Genomic DNA, 26,535 nt, shown 5'->3' with positions numbered 1-26,535 from the left:
TCCAGTACAGTGTTTGTGATATGGGTGTCGTGGCTGTCTCTGTTTTGACTACAGTTGTATCAATGTTTAAAAATAGGCTGTAGTGGGTAATGCCTATGAAATGTCCAGAGCAGAGGGTAGGATAAAAATTGGGTTGTGCGTCCCCTCTCTATGTTGTGATGCTGATTGTTAGAAAGCATTAGAAAGTGATGTGACCTGATGTGATTGTTATTATGTAGACTACCATTTAGTGAATGTGAATATTAACCGGTTATGCTTTGATCAATTTGAAGGGAGTAGGGAGTTGTCAAAGCTTTTAATTTGTGTTATATCTATAACAATTAATAAATGTGGAATAATTCAAGATTTTGCAAAGTTATTGGATGTCCAGTTACAATAACGGCTTCAACACAACATTTATGAATAAATGTGTTTGTTGGGTCAAAAGTTTTGATCCATTTAAGATCTTTATGTATAATCAACTACATTTATATACTGCAGACGAGGGAATTTTATCTACATTATATGAAGTTTTTTCCTGTGTGTTTGAGGGAAACGTATTATATGCCTTTGCCCCAACATTGTTGTTTGGTGGGTGTTTAAAATCTTGTCGTTTATTATCACATCAAACATTTTTGTGTACTGAAAATTAAAGCACATTAACAAAAAACAGGATGTTAAAGTGGTATGTGTGTGGTTTCACTTCTCTCAGGTCAAGAAAAACCTCTCCTTCATAGAGAGCTGTTATTCTGACCATTCTTTGTTTGTTTTATTGAAACGCTGGAAGCCTGAGCCACAGCAGAGACTCTTAAAGAGCTAACAGTAGGTCAACGCAGCCAAGCTTTACTTATCAGCTGCTCCATACTGTAACAAAACATAGCTCTAATAAAACCAACGCTTTTAAAACAAGGAAGTAATGCTGCTATGGTTGTACAGACAGCAGTGGCAACAGCGTGACTTTGTTTTAGTAAAGTGAAACAAGAAGTTAGAAAAATGAATCATGTGTCTTAAAGTATCAACTTTTGCAGGTGAATGAAAAAATATTTATCACTTACCACAACAATATTCCTAAACCAAGGGGCAAAACATCTTGACTGGCAGGAAGTGAAATAAACCCAATGTGTCAGCCATTACACAGTAAGAACTGAGCTCATCTTTCAATCTGAGGGATTTGAATTCATATCCTGCTGCTTTTCAAAGTGTCCCTGGGTCAGACATTGAGAGACTTGCCACTAGTTGCTTATCATACTCAACATACCTTATGCTTTACCCATGTCAGGAAAAAGAGGTTATAGAATAGCATTGTTAATGTGTCAATTTTTTGTCTCTAGAGCACAGTTCTAATAAAACGTTACTATACTAAGCTGATATTTTAGCAATATAATATTTGTGTGTTTGGTAAGTACATTTGGCTAGTGTTTGATGTAAAATTAGGTTATCTACAGGATCATTTCTCCATGCAATGTTGCTAACTTAGAACAGATGTTAGTCTTTCGACTGTTTGTATTCTATGGATAACTTTCAAGTATTTTTCTATGCATTCAGTAAACTTTAAGATAGTATCTTGCTAACTTTAATTAATCATTTGACTTCCTTAGATGTTTTCTAAAAAGCATTGGAGAGCAGGTAAAATATGAAGCTTGGAGTAGGCTATTCTGCTATGTGTTTTGACTGTAAGAGTGAGTCGTGTGCAGTAAAATAAGTCTTCGTGTTGTCACTATCACTGACAACACACTGTCACACAGCGTCCAGTTTTAAACAGTAGATGAACCACAGTTTTAAGCTTCATTGGATTAAAGAAAAGTCACAGCAGGCCACTGTGTCCTCTAGTAAATGTCACTGACTGGGCGCATGTGGGCAGCTAACGTCAGTTATCTAGCTAGCCTTCTGCCGTTAGCTCTATCACACACAGGACTGACCATGATATGTTTTTCTTACCTGTAATTCTGCTGTCAAACGGATCCATGGTTATGATTTATCACAGACCTTCAGCCAAGCGTCAGAAACAAGAGCAGTTGTTCGCTTTGACAGCAGCCTCACAGACTGTCGTGACAATACTGAGGCCAAACCACAATAACCACAGGCGATGGTGAGCTGGTCCTCACTGTACAGAGGCTACAGCTAACAGGAAAACAACTTCCACCAACACCGACTGTCACCAATGCACTAATTCAGCTAACGCTAGCTGGGGTACACAACTTTATCCGCCATAGTTTTTAACGGAACTGAAACATAAACAAGTTACTTTACATTTCAACCGTCACTTGAGAATAAATAAAGATAAAAACGTTTCCTTCTGTAGACAACCGTTGCCGACCGCCCATCGACTTAGAATACTCGTATGTGATTGGCTAAAACTACACAGAGCGGCGGAGTTTGGTTGTTGCACATGCACGAGGTACTGTATGAACGCGCACTTTCCTAATCTACAACGAAGACGTCGGAATTTATTATACATTAATAAAATAACAACAACAACAATATTACTAATACTAATATTACTATTAATAGAAACTAGCATTTCTATATTTGCCATGGAAATCCATGAAAAATATCCATATGATAACATATAAATTAATATCCTTACTTTTAATAGGCCGTAGTGAATGTATTATGCTGTGTCGTTTTCTCATTTCCTCTCTTTTGCAAAAAAGTTATTGCAATGTCGCTGGATAAACCGCTAGATGGCAGTAACGCTATTTAAACATTTTAGAGCTTCTACTAAAACCCAATGAAAAATAAATACGTTTGGACAAGGGTTGGCAGAATGAAATTAATAGATATTAAAATATCTTAATGTGTTAATGTGATTATGTTGGGGGAAAAAAACTCAATTTTATTTGGTTGTGAAAAGAAGTTTGCATTCAAATAACCCAATGTAAAGTATGTTTCCATAAACACACCCACAAGCTCATTTTGTGTTTTGTAAAGAAGAAACAATGTTTTCCTAAAACAAATCCATGACCTGAATAAGTGCTTTTGCAATAATACTGAAATTATAATTTTACAAAATAAGTCTCCAAAAGTATAGCCTTTAAGGACTACACATGTAAAGTTCCCATGTAATAATAGTATAACTTGTTTAACCAAACACAATTTAATTTGAACAATTTTTGTCCTTTGAAGCTCATAGAAAGTACAGTTCAACATGGAGTGGGATTCATTGTATTAAAAACTACAATTAAAAAACATCTAAACAGTACAATTCATATCAACCACCTTTCTTGTTGCAAATTAATTAATTCACTTCACACGGTCACTAAGCCACTTTCTCAGAGTCTCCAGGTTTCTCTGAATCCAGCGGACATTTTTCTGCACGTTGTCTAAAGCAACCTGAGTTGCTCTAAGTTCAGACGCCTGTTCTTTGATGGACTCAAAGAAACGCTGTACCTGGGGACAAACAAAAAAAACAAACAAATTATTTACATATATATTTATGAGGGCTAGGTCAAACAGAAAAAGTTTAATGTTGTACATGTGTATCTTTTGTCAGTATTCAATATTTACATTGAAAGGAATTATACATAAACTTCTGATTTGAAAGTTATATATAAATTACATTGTTATTTTTCCTAGCTGTTACTCAATAATGCTTCTGATTCAGTTGTACAATGTAGAAATATTGTGTAAATTGAAGTATTTGATAAATAAATAAAGAGGAAATCAAATATACCATCAACTGTTAAGAACTGCAGTTACTTTACACATGTTGACACTGTTAGGTCCTCAGTCCATACATGAAGTGAACATTCTAGGTGTATTCTTACATCATTGAGTTCCTCTTGGGTGGAAAACTGGCTTGTGGTGCCAATCAGGATGTTTCTAATAGAGAATGATCCCAAGTGAAACCTGCCGATTAGAAAGGTACAATATTGAGGCAGTTATAGTGTACATGCTTCCATCAACGTTATGCAATTATTCAAAGTGAGTGCTTCATGTTATACTAACTTTTTGACTAGCATGTCCCAGTTCTTTTTGACAAAGTTCCAGGACAGGTGATGTCCCTGTGGGTTCCTCGCCACCATAAGTACAACATGAGACAGATCCTGCATTCGAATCACATTCCCTTCCAGACCCAGTTGCAGCAGCCTGTAATATATGTGAGTTAATCCTGTATAATCTTTCCTGGGCAGTTAATACTGTATGTTACTCTACTACGCTGCAGTTCTTTATTAGCACCACAAGGTGGAAACATTATCTCTATGGGAAACCACAGTTGAAAGTTGACTTGCCTTTCCAACTTGCTGATGTCTGTGCTACGGCTCAGGGCATGAAGGATTTTGTCTTTTAGAACTTCAGAGAGGGAGAAGTTGTATGTGTGTAAAAGTGTCTTCCAGCCGTGGTCGTCCTGGGCTCCAACTGAATACACAGTCTGTGCCACATCTGTGGGTAAACTGGAGCAAACGCAAACAAACCTCAGGGACTTGTAGACCTTTATGTAAACTGTGTAACAACAATTTACTGTCTTTAAGAAGTAATGGAAAATATTTTATATACTTCGGCATACAGTGGAGTGTAGTTTTACTAAACTGGAACTATTGTAAAAATTATATCTACATGATATAATTTCAGGGGACTTTCAGGAGAATGAATTATAATCAAACCAAATAATCAAAATATAAAATAGAAGTTAGACAAACTTGAGAGTTCCATTAGAATGAAGCCAGTCCTTGAAAATACTTTTGGCCTGCTGGATGCAGGAAGGGTCACTCAGATGACAGGCAAGAGACAGGACCTCAGACCTCAGCCGTCGTTGTGACACTGTGCCTTCATCACTCCAAGTTTGCTGATTGATGACCTCACGGAAAAATCTTAGAATGTAGGACTACACAAATGTGCACAAGAAACACACACACACCAATCATCAATTCAGTCTACTGAACATTTTATTTAGACATCACAGATGTGTCTGTTGTCTTACCCCCAGAATGTGCGTTAACTCAGGCTCATTTCTTTTTTCAATTAAGTGATAAAATGCGTCCAGGTATCCCAGTCCTTCCAGGAGGGGAACTGTGTTTGTCTCCTTTTGAAGATAACTAATAAGATCTAAGGCTTTATGTATGGGCAAATGACCAGCGCTACAAAAAACACAGGCGTACTTTTAAAGAACTGGTTTCATGCAAAGTAAAAAAAACTAACAAATGCAGAAAAAGACAGAGACAGAACACAGATACAGTGAGCTTACGTGACCAGTTGAAAAGCATTGTGGATCAAGTGAGTCCTGTCTTTGTAGCTCAGAGCAGTGTGGTTTTCTCTTAGGAGATCGATCATGTTGTCCCAGCCCCCGTCCTCATAGTGAACCAGGTAGTAGCCAGTCATGTCAGTGTTCACTTTCACCCAGCTCACTTCTTCTCCTACATGTATACTGTCTGAAAATCAGGCAAAAAGAACAATTGATAACGTTAAAGGTTTAAAGAAAAATCTATAAAAAAGCAAAACATTTTGTATTTTTGTGAAGTTCCTACCTGTGTGTGTTGTCATCAGGTGTCTGTGAATTAAGCTGGAGCCATTTGTCTTGTATGTCAGTGGGATATGCCAAAGGAAACTAGACAAGGGCATATTTAAATTTAAATCGCATATCCTAAATCTTTTTAAAAGTAAATTTGCTGGAAAACTCGCAGTCCTATCATGGGCCTCTGGAAATCTGTGCTCTACAGTAATTATGCACTCGGATTCTGTTTTCATTAAGTCTTCTTATAGTTAAAACCCAAAGGGGGAGATGATTATTAAGAGGAGGGTCAGGTAAAAAGTTTATTATTATTATTATTACTATTATTATTATTATTATTATTATAAATTCAGGTAATGCTCGGATTTGCTTAACCTTGGCATTCAACCTGCAGGAACCTGCTGGGGAAAGATCTGAAGCTAGTTGCTGTGACATTACAAATTCAATGCACAATTCCTGTGTATAACTATCTTTAAAATACTACCACTTATGTTGGTGGAAGTGAGTGCTCACCCCTTCTGTAGTGAGGGCCACAGTGGGTCTGAAGGCATGACCGTCCTCAGAAATCTGTTCTGTCTGATCAGCAGACGAGGCCCCCTCCTGGTGACAGTTACCAGAGGAACGCCTTTCTGCAGAGTCCAAGTGTTCATCATGGCTGTCAGATTCAGATGTTCTCCTGCAAACATGTACTGTAGAGAAATACAGATATTACCAAAGGTAAATAGTGTAACATTTGTAACAGAGTGTTTGTTTCAGTGTTTACTCACTGCATTCCTGGTGGCGTGCTCACTGGTGTAACAGTGCTTTCCAGAGACAAAGTCATCTTCTGTGCATGTCTGAAAAACAAAATTTAGCTATATTATAATATAAATTCATTATGCTATGCACGCTTTTCTGCCTGTCCTTGAATCACATGTACAAAACTAAGCCATATTTTGAATTCAACAACATTCCTGCCTATATACTGTATATATATACATATATATACAGTATGTGTGTGTGTATTTTTATTTTAGCTGCAGAAGTGACAAGTAAGTATTTTATTTCTAGCTCACAACATACAACAATAAAAGCAATTTCTCATCTTACATTTGACAGGCTATCCCACAGATCTTGGTTCTGTGCATTTTTGTAGCTGTATTTACGTAAATATCGCACAATCCCACTCTGGAACACATCGTCAGTCAGAAAGTACCTCAGCATGTGAAGGACACATGCTCCCTGTTGCAGGAAAGGAAAAAAAAAAACATCCACCACAAGCCTTTTAGATGTTGGTTTCAAAGTTTAGTTTTTTGCCACTGGGTTATAGATGAGCTGGCGACAAATAGGGCTGCATCCCATTATCATTATAAATGTGTTTACCTTTACTGTTTACAATTCTTTGGTTAATTTTACAGTTGACTGGTATAATATCTTTATTTGTACATTTACTGAAAACATACTTTGTCATAAGAGACTGTGTCAAACATCTCTTCAATCTGAGTTGGGCTCTCTGCTGCGTTTGATATTGGGCGAGATGAATTCAATGAATCAAGGCCAACAGCTGCAAAGCAAGTGTGCAGAAGATATTCCTCCTGCGAGAAATGCACAGAAACATTACCATCAATTCTTAGTCCAAATGTTGTTTATTTATTTCATCAAGAACCCTCCTTTGGTGTTTGCTCTTACCACTGCAAGCTCAGGGTATGTTCCTTCCACTGAAATGTACTCCATGTACCTGGCAAATCCTTCATTGAGCCAAATGTCGTTCCACCACACCATCGTCACCAAATTACCAAACCACTAACAACATTTCTAAATTAGTGCATTTTAACCAAGGTAAACACCTCTAAAAACCTGCCAGAAAGATGGAAATAGTCTCACCTGATGGGCAAGTTCATGACCAATCACCATGGTCACCCAGAGTTTGTCATGTAGCGAGGAGGTCAGAGGGTCAAAGAGAAGGCTTGTCTCTCTGTAGGTCGTCAGACCCCAGTTCTCCATTGCACCAGACTGAAAATCTGGAATGGCTATCAGGTCTGAGGGAGGAAAAACACAAATCAGGGAAAATACATAGATATACTGCTACAGTAGGTGGGAACATACAGAAACATACAGAAAACCAAAATATATTTGACCTTGTTTGGGTAAAGGATAGCGGATGTTGAAGTACTTCTCATAGAAGTCCAGCATTTTTACAGCCACATCCAGAGCATAGTGGGTCTGAGGCCACTTCTCAGGAGCGGCATAGATGGACACCTTTAGATGAGCAGATAAATAAAATACAGACGAAATATCATTTCATCAATAAATAAGAATGAAGCACCTTTCAATGCCACACCTTTACTCCAGTAGATGTTGTTGCAGAAATGGATCTGAAGTCACAGATGACAAATGCCACAAGGTATGTGCTCATCTTCACACTGACGGCGAATCTGTCCTCAAGCAGCTCAGAGTTTACCTTAACTGTCCTGTCCTGTGACACACAAATACCTATTTGGAATATTTTTTCTTGCACATTGGACTCGAAATGCTATGACACATGTTATAACACTTACAACAGGCATGTTGGAAAGAGCAATGTGAGCTGGGCTTCTCCTGATTCGAACAGAGAAGTTGGCTTTGAAGTTTGGCTCATCGAAACAAGGGAAAGCTGTGCGAGCATCGGTTGGCTCAAAGTGAGTAGAAGCTAAAGTTCTGGGAGTTTAAAAAGAAACACAAAAAAACCCATCTTTCCTTTATTATATACACTGGAATTACACATTTTCAACAGTATAGAGTAAACGTCCTACCTGGTCTTTCCTGCAGTGGTTCTGTAGGTGCTACGATAGAAACCAGAGAAGCCTTCTGCAATATCTGCCCCAAACTCAATATACAGGAAGTAAGTTGGTCCAGTGCTGAGCACCCTGGGAGAAAAAATGCCAATCTGCTCATGTGAAGGCTTGTAGAGCACTGGGAGAACCTACAAAATAATCAACATCAGTTATTGTAGGAGAAGAAGGCTTTGGTTTCGGACAAAGGTTCAGGTTAATGTCCATCTTATATGGTCTACATGCTAATGTGCTCCTGGACAAGACACTTAAACCCAAGTCCTATCTGCAGTGCAGGCAGTATTTGTATGATTATGTCAGATGAGATGCTACATGCAGACACATCTTAGATGGTGATGTTGAGTTATTTAGGATTATGTTAATACAGACCAAAACCATTGTAGTTCCCAACACAAATTTTGTTTATGGTCACTAAGTACTGAGTAGTTGGAATAAAACAACATAGTACTAGATTGTAATCGAATCCTTGTCACTACAAAATAAAACTTACGTCTGTTACAACATGCTGATGCCCCTACATATGCTCAAAATAGTATTACAAGTGCCAAGCAACATGACTTGGTTTCACATACAGTATGATAGCACATTGTCTGTGCTGCTGTCTGTTTTGAAAGGCACTTCCATACTTCTTTTCACACAGTGCACACAGCGCTGCCTTGTAAGAGTTCAAATCCCTGCCCTTTAAGTCATTTTGCACAAAGATGCTGAGAAATAAATGATAAAATATTACAAAGAAGTCTATGGAGAGCTACCAGCAAACAAAGGAAAAAGAAGGCAAAACTGTCTGTGACTGAGTGTAAAATAAAAGAAAATTGCATTAGCATTTGACAGAGAGTATCAATTTATCATGACAAGTGCATCACGGTGCCATACACTCTTTGCATTGACATGAACAATTCAGCTTTAAAGTAAGTTTTAAGGGTTTTATTAGTTAAGGATTTTAGGGGATTTTTTCAAATCCATAACTACCTGGTCAGAAAGAGGTGAAAGGTTCTGATCCAATATGGTGGCTCTGGAGATCTGCAGACCCTTACTGTGTAATACAATCCAGTTTGTGTTGTTCTGGACTGCAATCTGGATCTGCACTGAGCCAGTGAAGCTGAGGCTTGTAAGGTTAGGGTGCAGGAGGAGGCGATAGTGAAGAGGAATGACGTACCTTGAAAAGACAAATGCCAGAATTTTTAAAAAAAGAAATCACTGTTTTGCAAAGAGAGGTCCAAACTCCAGTTTAGATGTGAGTATAAAACAGATTAGCATGTGCTGAACCTTGGCAGACGAAGACGACTCCATGGAAAAGATAGATTATGAGTGTCCACAGAAGGTTCTCCTAGAGTGTTGGTCGAACCTGGTGAACTCCAACATTCAGCCAGAGGTAGGTTGAATAAAAATAGTAGTAACAGTCTCACGGAAGCCATTATGGATGAGCTGCCCTTCCTTCTCTGATCAGCAAAAGGACAACAATAAAATCCCCTTGGACACGTTGAGACAAACCCTAGCCCATCAGTGATATTGCTGAGGCAAAAGAACAGAGCAAAGACATAATTGAACACATCATTTTCTTAAAAGGCGCATAACTAATCTGAAAAAATAAATAAATAAATAGAATGTTGATCTAATGAACGTCTAAGGTAATGTGATGTTGGTGATGTTCAATGTTGGTGAGGTCACAAACTTATTTTTAAACGTAAACGGACGACGGCTCTCTTTTCCAGAAGTTTTCCTTACACTTTTATTTACTGACCTCACACTTTGTTTGTACTATGCTGTAGCCCTGCAGCTAAAAACATTTCCATGCACATGTGTGACAAACTGACCAAATGGTTTTGAGGTCAGACAGAAAGAACAAAGAAAGGACACAGCTATAAATGTGAAGTGACAACAGGTGTCCGAGCAGAATGGCAGTTCACATCAATTTACACGTGCAGCATTCCGGTAGTGATATTCTGCTGTGCTAAAGCTAACTAGGTAGCTTTAGCACAGCAGAATATCGGAATATGTTGATAATGGTCACAACAATCTGAGACTAATAGTTACAAATTTAAAATATCATGATAAGTAGGATGTAAAAGTTAATAAAATTAAGATTATGTTAGTTTAGAGTGTATTCTAAATAAAAAGCCTTTACCTCAGTGACTTTGACTCTTCATTCTTCCTGGTTGCCAGTACTGTTTATTTTCACTTTCTTTTTTTAAGTCCTCCCGCCCACACTTTGTGTCTGTGTGTGTGTTTGTGTGAAAGACAGAGAGAAAAAGAGGCGGGACGAGAGCGAAAGAGGAGACGATAGTGAGAGGTGCTTTACTAATTCCGTTCATGTGTTGTAATGACAATAAAGAACCGTGAGTCCTATAGATAGATAGATAGATGGATAGATAGATAGATAGATAGATAGAGAGATAGATAGATAGATCGATAGATAGATAGATAGATAGATAGAGAGATAGATAGAGAGATAGAGAGATAGAGAGATAGATAGATAGATAGAGAGATAGATAGAGAGATAGAGAGATAGAGAGATAGAGAGATAGAGAGATAGATAGATAGATAGAGAGATAGATAGATAGATAGATAGAGAGATAGATAGATAGATAGAGAGATAGATAGATAGATCGATAGATAGATAGATAGATAGATGGATAGATAGATAGATAGATAGATAGATAGAGAGATAGATAGAGAGATAGAGAGATAGATAGATAGATAGAGAGATAGAGAGATAGATAGATAGATAGATAGAGAGATAGAGAGATAGATAGATAGATAGAGAGATAGAGAGATAGATAGATAGATAGAGAGATAGATAGATAGATAGATAGAGAGATAGATAGATAGATCGATAGATAGATAGATAGATAGATAGAGACATAGAGAGATAGATAGATAGAATTATCTGATTGATTAATTTACTCATTATTTTATTATTTAGTCTATCTTTTTTATATAGCACCTTTGACAAAAATAAGAGGTTTTCACAGTTTAAAAGGTTTACCAGTAATCAATAATATTACATTTACAACTTAAGATGCTTAAGATATGATAAAACTAACATTTCAGTGTGTGTGTGTGTTTGTGTGAAAGAGGAACACAGCTGTACCCTTCCAGAGTTTAGTTAAATCCTCAGTAGGTTGATACGATCAGCCTCTCACCTCCAACCTAACAGCCAAATGCAGCTGCATGTCCTGTTGCTCAGAATGACTTCGGTTCATATTCATATTCCTCCAATATTTTTTTTTCTTTGTCATCACTACTGGTTGAACTCTCTCTGTCTCCCCCCTGCCCCCAACTTCACATGTGGGTTTTTCTGTGTTTGTGTGCATTAGTTTAGATGAATATAGTAGAATTATCAGTATAACGTTAAGTTAAATCCCCCATGATGCAATGCGCCTAGCCCACCTATTAGTCACACCTCCATCCCACTCAGTCATAAACACTCGCTTCAGAAATACAAGCACACAGAAAACATATGGAACACAATTGATTTAATTTGGTTGTAAAAACCTGATTAAGCAGAGATGACTGAGGCGACCAAGAGTCTACTCTACCTCCCTATGATCTATCTGTGGACTGGTAAGAGCTTTTATTCTTTCACACCTGATGTAAATGGGAAATAATATGAGAACCTGAAAATTAGAATGCCTACTTTAAACTGCTTTCATTTGGGTAAATTTAATTTACTACATTCTGTCGTACCCAGTCAGACTGTCGTGTAGACTGTAGTTTTAAGATATTGATATGTGCAGAAGAATTAATGCAGATTGTTGTGCATTTGTGATTTATATATATTCTGTTAAAGAACTTTATTAGTTATAACTCAAGGCTGTGGGGGTGAGGAGCAATCATTAAAAAACCCTTTGCTTTCTAGGACAGCATCACAGATGGATTAAATACAGAATTTAATTTCCATTAAGGCATTAATAAAGTAAGGCTATTACTGTTATTACTTTGGCCAGAAAATCGATTTTATTTTAGAACTTTATTATATTGACTAAAAGGCCAAACCAAAGACAAAAAAAAAAAAAAAAATGAAAATAATTAAAGAAAAAGCATTTTAAGTCTATCTGATGTCACATAATTCATTTTTTCAAAAAACAATTTTTCAATACAGCTTTATGTGTAACTGTCATCAACATTTACGTAGTGGATGGGGAAAATGAATAAAAAGGTTCTATTTATTTCTCATCATTCTTTTTCTCATTGTCCCCTTTAATTATATGTTAATTATTACATGTTAATATGATTGGAATAAGTACGTATTCAAATATTTTTTTTTTAAATATCATTCATGGGCCTCTGTGGTGTAGTTTAATTCGATTCAATAATTGAATGTAATATTTTCTGCCACGCGAGGAGGAGGAGCAGACGGTAATGTCCTGGCCTCTCTGGCTCCTCCTGTCCACCTGTCTGGGGAAAGGTTTGGTTGGACTCTGCTTATCTGCATGGTCAGTGACCTCAGGAGGGGACATCTGGAGGTCAGCTGGAGATCACCATTCCTGGACAACATGTCTTTCACACCTCACAGTGTGGCTCTCAGCAGCAGGCATCGGCGTCACAGCCCTGTGTCCACTATCACAGTAATGACCAATGACTGGCCATCCTACACCTGCTGTGTGACACACAGGCGACACCGAAAAGTCACCAGGCCACACTTCAGTGCCACTTCAGGAAGTCAGTGACACTGCAGCCTTAAATATGTTTCACATTATGTACATTTTATCATTTCCTATATTTGAATTTCTATTCAATTCTTATATTTTTTTAGGTGATCCTGGAAAGATTTGTAGCATAAATAACTACAGAGGAGGTTTGTTCATATGATTCTGCTATGGACTGTACAGAAGTGACCTTGATGTTGTTCCTTACACTGCTGTGTTTGGTTTGACACACAGATATTTACATTTGGACAAACACGGTGGTTGTTCTGTGTGTCAGGCTTCTGTTCCTGAAAACAGTCATCTTTAACACCCTGATGACCTGCTACGTTGTTATGAAATGGTAAGCACAACCAAATCGTCTACCTTAGTGGTTATGATCAAACTCAACACATCAATTTGTATTTTCAGATGCCAGAACACTGAGAGCTTCCAGCTTGTTGAAGCTGTGTTCCTGCAGTCTTTCCTGGATTAATGACAGATTTAATGGGAGATAATTTACTGTCAGAATGACAAGCAAAGGAGATGCTTTAGATCTTTTGGCACTGGGTTTTCAGGCCTCCTTAAATACCCAGCAGGTGTGATGCAGACTGTGGCAGTTTGAAACCAACGTCGGTGTGTGTTCAAACCAAACCTCAGACAGATGGGTCTGGTTAAAATGTCTGTATTAACAGCTTTCAAGAACTTTGATGAGCTGAAAAGTAAGGCAATGGAAGGTGTAGTGTTTTTTTTTTCCTGTAAAATATTGTGTTTGTGATGCTAGCATGCTGATGTTTGGTTATATACAGTATAGAAAAAAAGTTAACGGTAAGACAACCAGAACCTATTTTGCTGCTGACTGCTTGGATTTTCTTTTTAAATATTGCTTCATAGTTCCAGGCATAGTACATGGTTCCCTGTTTCAGATGCACTAAAGCTTGACCACAGCCTTGAACACTTCTGTTTTTTTTTTTCTCAGTCCTCTCTATTTGTTCACTAACATGTGCATCACCTCTACTGGACTGGATGTTTTTCATTTTGTCTTTGCAGTTATGGCAGAGCACAATCTATTTGCCATTATAATTGTATTTAATTTTTATAAATCTGTTGTTTGCTGTATTTACTCGTAGCTAGATGTTTGTTGAAGTTTTTTGTTTCACTGTTTACACTCAAACCTTTTTATTTTTCTGAGACGATGATTTTGCAAAAAGTACTTTAGTACAAGAACGTCATGCATCACAAGATAAGCCTACGTTTTCTTAACTCATCTAATTTCTTTAGCAAATAAAATGTTATTAGTTTTTATTATGATGCAATAAATGTGTTTTTTTTTAAAAAGTGTAATCATTTTTGCACCGGTATTGTAGATTGATGACTCACAAAAAACAGAGAAACATTATTAAACATTACTGTCTCTGCATAAAAACAACAGGAAAATATTTTAAAAATGATAAAGCTTTGTGTAACAGTGCGTATTTGCTCTGTCTGCTGATATGTATCGATTATGAGAATATTCACATTTACCATTTTGTCTTTATTGATTTTTTTTTTCCTCAATAAAACACTTGCACACGGTTTGTTTCATAATTTTTGTCTTTTTTGAGCAGAACACACATAGCAACAGTGCACCACTAGGTGGCTGTACAATCACATCCAAAGTTTTTTTTTTTAAATTATCCAACAGCAAGAATATGAAGCTTAACTTCCTCTATAGGACACTACGTTCATAAATAAGTTAAGTATTTCAACACTGATCAGTCACTCCAGCACTCGCACATGATATAAGAGGCAACACTGCCAAACAATTGGGGATTCAGCAATCAATAAGAGGACATTAAAACACAAAATAATTGAAAAATAAACTCACAGTTGTAGGATTTTGGCATTTTTTCAGGAATCTAATGACATTCACTTTCCATGAGGCAGTGCTGATGTATTTGTATCCCAGAAGACTCTGAAGCCATGTTTTCTCAGTGATTTGCAGCATTTGGTCTGAACTGCAGTATCATTACACATATTTTATCAAGGAGCAGCTCTTCACCACTGGCAGTAGGAGGGAAAAGAAACGTGTACAGTAGCAAGTGTACGAACAGGGAACTGTGAGATGGACAAGGGTGCTGGTTTGGTGGTGAGATATTTTTACTGTGCATAAAAACACACACCATCCATCTCTGGCTCAAATTAAAAAAAGGAAAACACAAACGTGAGCCAGCATTAAAACGGTCTTCTGGCAATAACAGCTAGGGCGTATCTTAAACGTGAATCTCAGGTGAAACAAAGACAGATTCAAGCACGTCACCAGCAAAAATGATGCAGCCACACTCACTCACACGTATTTGAAATCAGGACTGAGGAAAAACAAGAAATACACACAGCAAGGACATGGTACTGATACCATTTGCTGCAAAGCATGTACATTCAACAGAACAACTCACATTGACTGACTGAAAACAGAGAAGTTGAATCAGCCACTGGAAGAATGCATTCACTTATCTAGATTAGAAGTTCCAGGAAAATCAACTGAAAAGACCATCTATTGTTTTAGCTTGTGTTTTTGTTAAAGCAGAAACGAACACTGATGTGGATCTGTAAAGAATATAAAATCAAAATAAAGTGCTTTAATTTGAACAAACATCCTCTGTCTGAGGTAATAAAAAAATTTCACAAAAAACACAACTACGCCATCATTACATTGTGCACTAGAGACAAAATGAACTATTTACAGTTTGTAGAGTATATTATCACACTCTGTTCACCCACATGTCAATGCTGTTCGCAGTCAATAGCATCTTATCCAAAGGTGAGGCCACACACACGGTTAGCCATCTTCACGTCTCCTGTGTTTTCCACCACCTGAGGGCTGATTGTAGCAGGAAGGACACAACAGTCCAACGTCTCTCCTACAAAAACATCTTCTTCCCAGTAACTGTCAAGCTCGTTAGCCAGTCTCCGCACGAGAGGAATCAGTGCTCGGTATCAGTGCTCTGCAAAATACGCTATTTCTAGTGCACAGAAATACACAAACCCACACGCATGCAGGCACAAAGAACAACTTCTGCTCCAGCTTTTACATCAACGCCACACTCAGAGAACACAGCAGGAGGAGAGGGAGATGTTCGACAGTTTGGAAATGAGAGTGGAAGATGGAGGAGGCAGATCCACGGGGGTAAATCCTCCACCTGTCCCGAAGTGGATGCAGACTCTCCATGTCCTTCTGGGCACTGTACGCTGCCACTGTGAAATTAGCATCCCCGGTGGTCAGGAGATCAAACACACAGGAGTGGAAGTAAATGTCTTGCACCTCCAGCTTCTCTCTACAGTGCTCCTTTGCCCCTTCATTGCTAAAAACCTGCAAAGAACCGTAGGGGTACGCTTGTGTCTGTGAGGAGTAGCTGGGTCGACGCAGCTGCTGCAGCTGCAGGCCAAGTGCAGGGGGGTTAACAGGCAGGGGAAGATGCCCCGCCTGATCGATGCGTTCTGCACTGGGGCACCCATTCAGACAGAGCTGCAAGTCCTGGGTGGCGTCGTAGGCCTGAGCCAGCTCTTCAGGGATCCTCACTGCCAGTGTTAGGTAGCGTCCCAGTTGGCGTACAATTACAGTTACACCGATGTAGCCGGCGTGCAGCTCCACGTGGTGGCCAGGGTTGCGCTCCGAGATCCACAGTGCCCGGACCTTCCCGGCACCATCTGTGCCACTGAGACTATGAATGGGGTCTCCACTGCTCACAGTGCCATCATCAAAAGCAGCAGGGAGGTTGTCTGTGACGGCCTGGTAGACCCTCTGGTCTGTGCAGCCCTCGAATGGTTTGAAGATGATGGTGATCTGTGGACAGACAGACAGAGAAGAGTTTTAGAGTCAGCTTCTCTTTGGATAAATGTAGTTAAACTCCACGTATGGCAGTTCTCATTAAAACCTGAAGGAGAAGTCAGGGTGTTCCACGGAGGGTTTATGATTCACTGTGAAGCTACTGTCTGTGCTGCTGTGTTACCGTTTATGTAAAAAGGAAATAATGCCATCCCAACACATTCACCTTATGGACCAGGGAGTTCCAACTGCATACATAACAACAGCTGCACAGACAACAGGAAGCTGTGCATTGTTTATACACAGTAAACCGTGACAACACTGCATACTCCACCTTTACATTCTTGATAATGTAAATGGTGCAAAATGAATCAGCAAATATTTTTTAATTAAAAGCTAATTATGAGCTGTCATTCAAAACAGCCAAATGTTTGGCACAGATTTGAGTCTGTTTATATAAAGTGGCCTGCACGACATTATTAATAACTAGTCTTACAGCTCTAACTGATGATGCTGTTTGAAAGTCACACACACAAGCACGTGCGCACGCACGCACACCCAACCACCCACCCACCCACCCACCCACACACACACACACACACAGGTTATTGACTCTCATCAAACTACATTTGAGAAATTACTAAATGGCTTTTTAACAAGTTGTAATTTGATGCAGCTATGTAAACATGCTGACACGTGCACACGTACAGGCTCACTCACACACACGCAAACATGTACACACACGCATGAACGTATACACATTAAAAAAATACATAGAGCTCCACTGGTTAGTGGAAGCAGTGGTGTATACAGGGTGTGGTGTGAGCATTACGGTTAGCACTAACATCATAGTTACGGTGAATGGCTGCTTTGTTCACATGACAGATGTGAGGAATGAGGCCTGGCAGGCCATTAAGCCTTAAGGGCTGTTAATGTGTGTGTGTGTGTGTGCGCGCAAAAAATGTGTGTGTCCCTAATAATCATGAGTAATAACTTGCCCCACCTCTGACACAAGATTAGACCTTTAGTTTGACAATGTAGCAACCCGACTATTTGCTTAATGTGAGCGGGTTTGTGTGTGTGTGTGTGTGTGGGTGCAAGTGTAGGACTAAGTGTATGCATGGGTGTGTATGTGCTTTAATAATTAAAGCTATCGACTAAACTAAAGAGGGTTGGCCATCAGGGGAAACATCAACATTACTTCTTTAACACCACAAAGATCAGCTTGTGTGGCTTGTCACCCTTATGGAAGAATGTGTGTGTGTGTGTGTGTGTGTGTGTGTGTGCGTGTGTGTGTGCGTGTGTGTTTGTAATTTTGCACCATATCAAGATAAGACATGACAGACTTCTGACACACAGTTTCATAGGACTGTAACAAACACACAGGCATAAATACACAGTAGGTTCTTTCACGCATCTCATTCCATGTCATTAGAGGTTATGCTGCATGCAGCCATTAACCATGTTAGCTTTGCAACACTGCTTCAGTCAAAAGACACGGTCACAAGATCCATGTGCCTCACATCTGTGGGTCAGCGAGTGAAAAACAGACACAAAAAAGTTGAGCAGGGAGAGTCGGGCTCTTTTCTACGTTCAATTTGATGGGATTTTGAACTCTGAGATTAGAGACAGAATTTTTGCCCTCTCACTATTAATCAAATATGGCACCGAGTGGGGGCAGAGGGGGTTAGTTGGAAGAATAAAACCATGGAGTGTGTACAAGAATGTTCATGTTCATGGCCCAATGCAGCCAGTGAGGATAAGGAATGTTTGACATGTGCTCTGTTTTGTAAATCTGTGTATAAAATTCTGTATAAAATGGAGATGTTTCTTAATTGATTTAAAACTCAGTTAACATTTTACTTACAGTGCTATCTCAAGCTTTATGAACCAAGAAAGTAAATGAGATGGTGTTGTGACACAGGGGGAGGTGAATATTGGGAAAGGGATAAGGGAATAGCATTTGATGCTGGATAGCCCAATAGAAACCTGGCGAATGACCTTTACAAACTGACCTTTGACCTTAACAAATGGGTAGTAATTTAAAAAAATGGTGATACAAGTGCATTAAATATCATTGGACAACATAAGTGTGTTGCAATCCATTTATACAAACTGTCTATGATTGAGAAGTTTTCCGTCCTTTCTGCCTCAGGTGCCACCAATCATAAGAAGATTTCTTAGGTTAGTAGCCAACAAACCAACAAACACATGGCACCAGTTTGTTGGCAGTAGTTGCAGTCGGACAAATAGTACACCAAAGTGTCTGAGAACAAGTTACTGAATTCTTCAGAATCAGAAATACGCCAGTTTTTTAGCCTAGCATTTGTACCTGGTTAGTACCTAACTGGCGTACCCTGTATCTCTACATTTAATGCCAAAACACTGCTTGATTCCTTGGCAGAACTCTGGCCAGAAAGAAATATTTTGTTTGGTTTTTTCATAGAAGCTAAAGTCCTCCCGGCTAGACAAATACAACACAGTCCTCTCCTTGCTCACATTTCAAGCCGCATATTTCAGGTTCACGGGTTGAACAAGATCTGACACACACACAGCCTCCCCATCACAGTGTTGCTGACTGACTAATAAACTACTCTCCACGTCTTTTCTTAACAAAAAAAAAAGCCTGTCAAAAGGCATTCACAGAGAAATATCAAGATTCAACTGCAGAACTTGATGTGTTTTAGGGAGGAAATGTGAAAACCAAGAAGTACATTCAAATTTTAATATATAAAGGGCATCAAAGGTGAACACTAAGTCCCTGGCTGTTTAAAAAAATGAAAAATCTTTACCTTATTAGTTGCTGTTGCACTGGAACCAGGCACCACAGGAACATTAGTGACCTGCACTGACAAATAGTCATTATCAATGAGAGGCCACGCCCCCTCCACTTTACAAGTCTGGAAACTGTCCTTAAATGTCCTCAGGTGTGGGTCTCCAAACAGCCCGCAGAACAGGTACCCAGGTCTAGAGTTGCTGTGGCTGTGGGAGTGTGTGTGTGAATGTGTATGCGAGTGCGTATGGAGATGCTGTGTGCGACTGTGGTAATTGCAGGGCTCCGGCTGGATCTCAGGGTGTGTGGACGATGTGGGCCCATCTCTGGAGCAGTTCCTCTGGCTCATGAGGTCTGAGATGCCCAGAACAGCCGAGTGGAAGACCAGGTTTCCCCGGCAGGACTTGGCCGTCCTCTGGGTGCAGGCGGAGTATGCACGTAATGCCTTGCAAAATTCAGTGTGAAAGCCATCCACAGCCGGTGTCAGGTGGGATGTGAGAGAGACAAAGTCAGTAGTGCACTTCTGGATGCGACACTGCGGGGTGACCACTTGACCGAGACCTGAAGAGGAAACACAGAAAACATCAGGTTTTAAATAATTTATTTTGAAAAGAGGAATATTTTTGATTTTTTTTTTAACACTAGATGCCGAAGTTTGTGTACTCCAAGTAAACTTTGATCTGGAACACACAATGCTACCATGTTGTAACAGTCCAGTGGCCTAATAAAACAGGACAAAAGAAACGTCCGCTCATTCAAAGCCTTGATCAATCAGCAGTGCCGCTCAGTGACTGTAATAAACCTTAAGAGTAATAAACCAAAGAGCAGCCACAGAAAAGATAAAAAAGCATTTCCCACAGAATTAGATAACTCTATTTACTGCTGTGGAGCAGGTGAAAAGACGTTTACAAATCTTTAACAGGGATAGTGTTATATTGACAGAGATAAGTGGACAATACAAGGTGTGTTTGACCTGAAAACATTACCAAGATTTTTTTTACCCAGATGCCGACAGGGGTTTAGCCAGTTCTGACAATGATGTAGCACCTCTGGCAAAATGGAAATGACCTTGAAGAGGTCTGTCTTCATCAAAGTCAAAAGTCAAAGTCAACTTTTTTTTCGTAAATACAATACATACATGTAATGTGTGTTATATTATTATTATATTATATTATAGTATAATGTGTAAAAAGTAATTATAACCCCCTTGGTTCCCCATTGTTACAATTATTAGGGATTATTTTTAAGTATATATATAAATATTGTCGGCAATCTACTATACCTAACCCTAACTAGGCTGAACTGTGACGAACAGGACATGTGCTATTTTCTTTTTTCTACCAACAGTTCATGGACCAAATTGGTGCCGCCTGTGGTCTTGTGGTAACCCATGGACAAATGTCATTGTATGTTTATTAGTCTGTATATGTGCAATAACCAAAATCTGATTCTCATTCTCCAATGACTTTGTCATTTCAGTTGGCTTCAGGCCACAAACCCTTGGTTATCTCTAAAGGTTGATGATATAGAAGTGGTTTAAGAATAAATGCTTTCTTTCTTGACACAAATGCAATATATTTTTTTAAGGCATAACATATAAATAATACTGTGTCTGTTTATTGTCTATTGATGATACGCAGGCCGAGGAATGGAGATGAATCAGAACGATGTCCTTTATTATCAGCCAAGGCCAGATTCCTTGGTCTTTAATTGTCCCTGATTCGTGATCTATGGCTACATTTGTCTGTGTAACAGGGTCAAACCAACCGTTTATTACACTGAGAACAGAAAGAGAGAGAGAAGAAGAAAGTTGAGAGAGGGAGAGAGAGGGGGAGAGTTAGAGCGAAGGAGAGATTAGAGACCAGTCCTAATGCATCAGTCACAGTGTGCTCCTATTAAATTAGAGCTGAGAGGGAGAAGAAGAGATAGACAGATAGACAAATACAGTTGCTGTCCTTATGAACTGCTTATCATTCTTTCACGCCATGGACAGATGACTGTATCATCTCAGAGTGAAGGAAAAGCACATTTTTTGCTGAAAGTGACAGATTCCCTACAAATCACACCCTAACTTGAAATGTTACCACTGACACATAAACACACAACATAAGCAAACAGCACATTCCAAGCTCTTCTTTGTCCATTGATTGGATATTGGGGGGAAACGGTGGAGCTGAATGCCACCATTTGGGGGCAGTAGTGCTCTGAGTTTTACTGACAGGGCGCAGCCGGTGCAGAGCCCCACTCACACCAGGATTCAGAATGTCTCTCCAGTCTGTGAAAAAACTGACACCGCAACCTACACACACACATACACACTGTCTACCTTCCACGCCAGCTACTACTGCACAGACACTGTGAGCACTGAGGGCACATTGTGTGTCTGACTGCTGCACTGACAGCCTACTTCTCTCCTATCTGCCCCTTATAACCCAGATAACACTTCCAATCTAATCAGAGCATGTTTGAGGGGTACCTGAAGCTCTGAAACACACAAAAGCACACATTCAGTCACGCTGTCACAGCAGGGTGACGTAGTGAAAAGGGAACTGACAGTGTAACAGAAAGTCATAGACAAAGGGTTTCTTAAAAAAACTTTACTGACGTCAAGCTTCTTCTGAGGTTTCAGGCGATTCTCCCCCTGCAGTGCATCACTCTAATGAATTAACCAAACGACCACAGAGCTTTTTTGGGAAATATAATTTTCTGTAATCATATCACATTTTCAAACTTTTCGAGGCTTTATCAGTCTTGTCTTTCGTGAAGGCATTGGCTTCATATGCCTTTGCCGTACTTCTAAAGAAAAATCCCTTTTACGCATTTAGATAGGGAATATGTGGTAACACCAAGCCAGTGATACTGAATTGACTTGATACCATATATCTGAGAAAAGAAAAAAGAACTCCTGTCAGGGTGGTTTTTATAAAGCCACAGTCTAGGTTGTTCCATTCCCAGAGATATATACAGTATATCCAATAAAGACAGGCAGAAATGTCTACACTATTCCCTACGTGTCCCATATCAACCTCTCTTTTTCAAACTACCCTCCAACCCTCAACTGACTTGAGCATCACACAAGTCTCATGTTTTCTTTTGCTCAAGCATCATCTCCACTGATCTATTCTTGTCATATTTTTTTAACCATCTTGAATTGTTTGCTTCTTTCAGCCCTACTCTGTTTTCAGCTCTCAGCCCTCTCAGCCAGATCCTCTGACCACTCTCCTCACCCTCCAGTCATCTCTATATCCACTCTTCCCCAGCGTGCTGAGGCACCTTCTCTTCCATCAGTCAAAGGCTGAAAGATCCACCAGCTGAATCTCCCAGGTTTTTGTTGTCGTTGTAGTTTGTTCTGCCTACAACTTCTTTGATCTCCAGAGTTCAGAAAAGATTGAGTGGGATCACGTCTTATCCAAGAGAATGGCTTGAGAAGTGCTTATTGATCACCTTGTTGTGTGCACTCTCACACAGTGAGTGCAAACCACAAAAACAGCCCTGGAAGTTCAGATACAGGACCTTTCATGAGCTTATACAACAGACAATGTTTCTCTTCACTGACCAATGTCAACAGAACAACCATCCCATGTTATGTTACACATGGCCCACACCTGGTGTGAATGGAAATGTGCATACATTTACTGAAATATACACATTTCACAAATTAACAACATTATATCTGGTTTCAAAGACTGATTATAATGCACATTCCTTCCAGGTGATGCAAACGGAGCGGAAGGTGCCAAGAAAGTCTTTAAAAGAAGTGGGTCTCTCTGTTCCCATCAGGCTTTGTGTGTGTGTGTAGAGGCAGTTTTGCCCTGCTGTCTGAGCCGTGTTAAACTAATTACCCGAGGTGTGACTGCTCAACAGACAGCTGCCACAACAGCCAAAACGACTGTGCAACACACCAACACAATAAGGAAAAGACAGCCTTCTGACTAAAGAGTGTTAGGGTTTGTTTTTTTCTTCTAAATGCGTAAACAAGTGTGTATCTCAGAAGGAGTTGGTAAATTATCGCTTTATTAGCGTCAGTAATGCCCACAAACGCCTTGTTAACTTTTGGCTCTTAGTCAACAGGATCTTTGTCACGTCTGTTTCTCTGCCACCTGTGATTGGCGTTAGATATTTGAAGACAAACAGCCATTTATTTATAAGAAAGCACTGCTCGGTTTTCTGTTGACAATGAGTTCATGCTTATTATTATTGTTTTTTGACACCGCTGAAAGTGTTTTTTTCAGCTCATTTTGCTTTATGGCAAAATTTATATATATAAGAATATATATATTATATTTATAATATATATATTGTACTATTTCCGACTAAAAACCAAACTTTTCTCACCGTTTTTTCCACCAATTTATTTCCTCAATGGCTCTTTCTTTTCATGCGTTGCTCGAAGTCAAGCAATGATGTGTTTTATGTTGATATTAGAGGAGGTTGTGACCCCCTCTCTGTCCCTCTCTTCCCCTCCTCCATGAGCCATTAAGGGGCAGACAGGAGAATGACGGCCCAGGAGAGAGGAGAAACTCGATCCGTGCTCTGACTGCTGCACTGCCGCTGGAGAGAGAGCCATTGTCAGGCAGATCTGGGCCTAACACAGCCATTACTAACGCTAATAACTGCACTAATAAACTACCCCTGATGGCTGCGCGTCTGACGGCGACACGCATTACAAACAAATCTTTGTCGATCAGTCGCTCCTGCAGCTGAAAGAGCGCACGTCGGCTGTAGAGAGTGCGTAAAATAAATATTAATCACAGTGTTGTGACTCGTGGTTTGTTGCAGTGTTAAAGTACATGTAGTAATCACTTATTACCTCCGTGAGCCCCGCAGCTCACAGCGATGACCAGCAGCAACAGCGGCCGGAAGCGGCGCACTGGAGACGGGGAGGCGAGGCGCTCAGCCCCGCGGTAACTGCATCCGGCTCTCCCCATCCCCGTCCATGCAGGGCCAGGAGGGGAGAGTGGACGGAGCTCCAGAGGGCGAGGAGGGGTGGTGTCCAGGCCTCTTCACTCCTTCTTCTCCTTCTCTTTCTCCTTCTTCGGGCTCTTCTTCCTCACTGTTCTCTCCTTCCTCGCCTCCTCGGGTGCGCATTAAAGCACAACTGCTCCACGGAATGCAGGGCAGAGGAGTGAAAAGGCAAAACAAGGAGCAAAATATAAACACAAAATAATAAAAAGGAGAAGCAGAAGTGTCTCCGGGAACAAAGTCACTTTTCCCTGTGCAAATCCAGGCGGCAATTCACTTCTTGGTCAGACTTTCGCTGGGATTGTGATTTCTCTGCTCTTTCTCCCCCCCTCTCTCTCTCTCTCTCTCTCTCTCTCCTCTCGTCCCGAACACGGTCTATCAATCACCCCTCTCTCTCTCTCTCTCTCTTTCTCTCTGTGTGTGTGTGTGTCCCTCTCCCCCTCCCTCTATGTCTTACTCTCAGGGCAGGAGTTTCTCCTCCTCCTCTTCCCCTTTCACTTTCTCCTCCTCTTCTGCCTCGCCAACAAATCAATACCGAATCAACCAAACCCTATTGGCGGAAAACCCGCCTACAAGGCCTCACGCACACGAACGCACATACGTAGACCGAAGGAGACACAGTAGGAGAAGTTGAGGATAAAAGCTCTAAAATGTTGAAGATGCCATTAAATAACTGTTAAATGTTTGAAGAAGAGTATGATAGATTTCTGACAAACAGCTGCCAGTGGTTCATTATGTTGTTCAAGGAAAGCAATAAGAGATTTACCACAATCATATAAACGTTATCTTTCTTGTTTTCATTAATTTTGTCAGTGGTGTGTGTGGCATTGCCCCAAAGTTGTACTTCCAATGAATCTAGTTGCACATGTTTTCAGACATTGGGAGTAAACCACAGAACCTGGGAAAAAAAAACCTTGATGTAAACTCTTCTAAAAGATGAACTTTTACCATCAGTCTGTTGACATTCCTTCATCAAGTACTAACTACGTTTCTAACACGTGTTCTTGATTTCTTTCCTGTCATTTTCATTGGACCACTTAACTCCATATTGTGCCTTTTTGCCTTTTGCAGTTTCCCTTTTGTAACAAGTTAAGAAGTAAATTGTCCAGGTTCCCAGACTGTGTTTAAAAGGAGCAGCCACTAAAGGTAGAATATAGCCAGGTGATGGCATTAAATTATCTGTCTGTAAACTTTAACACCTTCTGTTTATGTCCCAGTCATAGTAGCCACATGTCAGAGGACACACTCGTAAACATTCGTTTACGTCTTTGTTTTGTTGTTGCTAACAAATGAAGCATTAGGACCCTTCCTCTGCCATTAAGGAGTTGTTATCAGCATTGCTCCTTTCACCTTCAGATCATAAATGAGTAACTTCACACCCTCTATCACACCCAACGCAGTCAGACTTGGACCACAGCCAAAATCCATGTTTCTTCCAAGCTTTGGAGTCAGACGAGTTTAAATGCCAGAACAGGAGCGTCTTCATTTTGAGATATTTTTTATCCTTCTTTTTCAAAGTATGTGCTTATCTCTCTCTGTTTGCTCCTTTTTATTGCTCAGTTTACTTTGTTAAGAAAATAAATTTACAACAGTCTTTAACTGCTTACTTCATTCTGCCAAATTGTTACGGCCTGGCTTAACATCTTTGCATGATTATGTGCCTAATGTGTGTATACTTACAGAGTCAGTGTGTGTGTATGTGTGTGTATGTTTGTTTGTGTGTGTGTGTGTGAGAGAGAGAGAGAGAGGCCTTACCGTTGCTGCACAGTAAACAGTGTGGCTGGTGTTTTATGTGCTGTGTGTCACAGCTGAGTAGTTTCGCTCCAGCATGACTCAGCTACCACATGTGCACTAACGCACTCTGCTGGCATCCACCACGGCCTCTCACATTCTCTACTGACTGACTGTATAAAAAGTACACACACACACATAGTCACTGCAGAGTTTGTGAGGATTTGACAGTGATTGTGGCCAGAGGAGATGATGTGTGCAACGCAGACAGGCTCACATATTATATTACAGTAGCTTCCTGTTTCTGCCACAGTTTTGTGACCTCACCAATGGGGATATTTAGAGATCTATGTGGTGTGTTCATGTGTTTATGTAGATTCACATGGGGCCCACATGGATCA

The 26,535-nt window shown here is 39.8% G+C and overlaps 3 protein-coding genes across 3 annotated transcripts in view; all 3 read right to left on the bottom strand.

Annotated features, from left to right (window-relative positions):
- The window catches only part of lnpep (leucyl/cystinyl aminopeptidase), a 15,548-nt gene extending 13,293 nt beyond the window's left edge, over window positions 1–2,255 (bottom strand). The window contains exon 1 of the mRNA XM_008336832.3: window positions 1,918–2,255. Coding sequence (XP_008335054.1) covers window positions 1,918–1,945 — 28 coding nt within the window. The 5' untranslated portion in view covers window positions 1,946–2,255. The remainder of the gene's footprint in view (window positions 1–1,917) is intronic.
- A 525-nt stretch (window positions 2,256–2,780) lies between these two features.
- On the bottom strand, window positions 2,781–10,459 carry erap2 (endoplasmic reticulum aminopeptidase 2). The gene is made up of 21 exons (XM_008336831.3): window positions 10,364–10,459; window positions 9,505–9,750; window positions 9,208–9,394; window positions 8,200–8,369; window positions 7,966–8,104; window positions 7,749–7,883; window positions 7,546–7,666; window positions 7,292–7,446; window positions 7,097–7,210; window positions 6,871–7,002; window positions 6,518–6,649; window positions 6,196–6,264; window positions 5,942–6,117; window positions 5,445–5,524; window positions 5,165–5,348; window positions 4,901–5,057; window positions 4,620–4,804; window positions 4,212–4,373; window positions 3,928–4,068; window positions 3,747–3,828; window positions 2,781–3,369 (listed from the first exon to the last, which is right to left on the bottom strand). The coding sequence occupies exons 2-21, from the start codon at window positions 9,651–9,653 to the stop codon at window positions 3,223–3,225; spliced, it is 2,817 nt and encodes a 938-aa protein (XP_008335053.1). The 5' UTR covers window positions 9,654–9,750; window positions 10,364–10,459; the 3' UTR covers window positions 2,781–3,222.
- A 3,917-nt stretch (window positions 10,460–14,376) lies between these two features.
- rgmb (repulsive guidance molecule BMP co-receptor b) lies at window positions 14,377–24,995 on the bottom strand. Its single transcript, XM_008336830.3, has 3 exons — window positions 24,252–24,995; window positions 19,461–20,002; window positions 14,377–16,686 (listed from the first exon to the last, which is right to left on the bottom strand). The coding sequence occupies exons 1-3, from the start codon at window positions 24,367–24,369 to the stop codon at window positions 15,931–15,933; spliced, it is 1,416 nt and encodes a 471-aa protein (XP_008335052.1). The 5' UTR covers window positions 24,370–24,995; the 3' UTR covers window positions 14,377–15,930.
- Window positions 24,996–26,535: the final 1,540 nt, after the last annotated feature.

This window comes from Cynoglossus semilaevis, chromosome Z (genome assembly GCF_000523025.1).
Source record: "Cynoglossus semilaevis isolate Cse_v1.0 chromosome Z, Cse_v1.0, whole genome shotgun sequence".
Taxonomy (NCBI): Eukaryota; Metazoa; Chordata; class Actinopteri; order Pleuronectiformes; family Cynoglossidae; genus Cynoglossus; species Cynoglossus semilaevis.
Note: the sequence above shows the minus strand (reverse complement) of the source record. Positions and strands in the feature narration are given on the sequence as shown.

Bases quoted from the DNA above. Each gene is read 5' to 3' on its own strand.
- erap2 (XM_008336831.3), bottom strand. From the start codon at position 9,653: ATGGCTTCCGTGAGACTGTTACTACTATTTTTATTCAACCTACCTCTG. The intron at 8,370-9,207 runs GTAGTTATGGAT...ATTATTTTGTAG, and splicing joins TTTCACCTCTTTCTGACCAG to GTTCTCCCAGTGCTCTACAA. The intron at 5,058-5,164 runs GTAAGCTCACTG...TGTTTTTTGTAG, and splicing joins AATGCTTTTCAACTGGTCAC to CGCTGGTCATTTGCCCATAC.
- rgmb (XM_008336830.3), bottom strand. From the start codon at position 24,369: ATGGGGAGAGCCGGATGCAGTTACCGCGGGGCTGAGCGCCTCGCCTCC. The intron at 20,003-24,251 runs GTAATAAGTGAT...TTTCCTCTTCAG, and splicing joins GAGCTGCGGGGCTCACGGAG to GTCTCGGTCAAGTGGTCACC. The intron at 16,687-19,460 runs GTAAAGATTTTT...GTCTGTCCACAG, and splicing joins GTGCAACAGCAACTAATAAG to ATCACCATCATCTTCAAACC.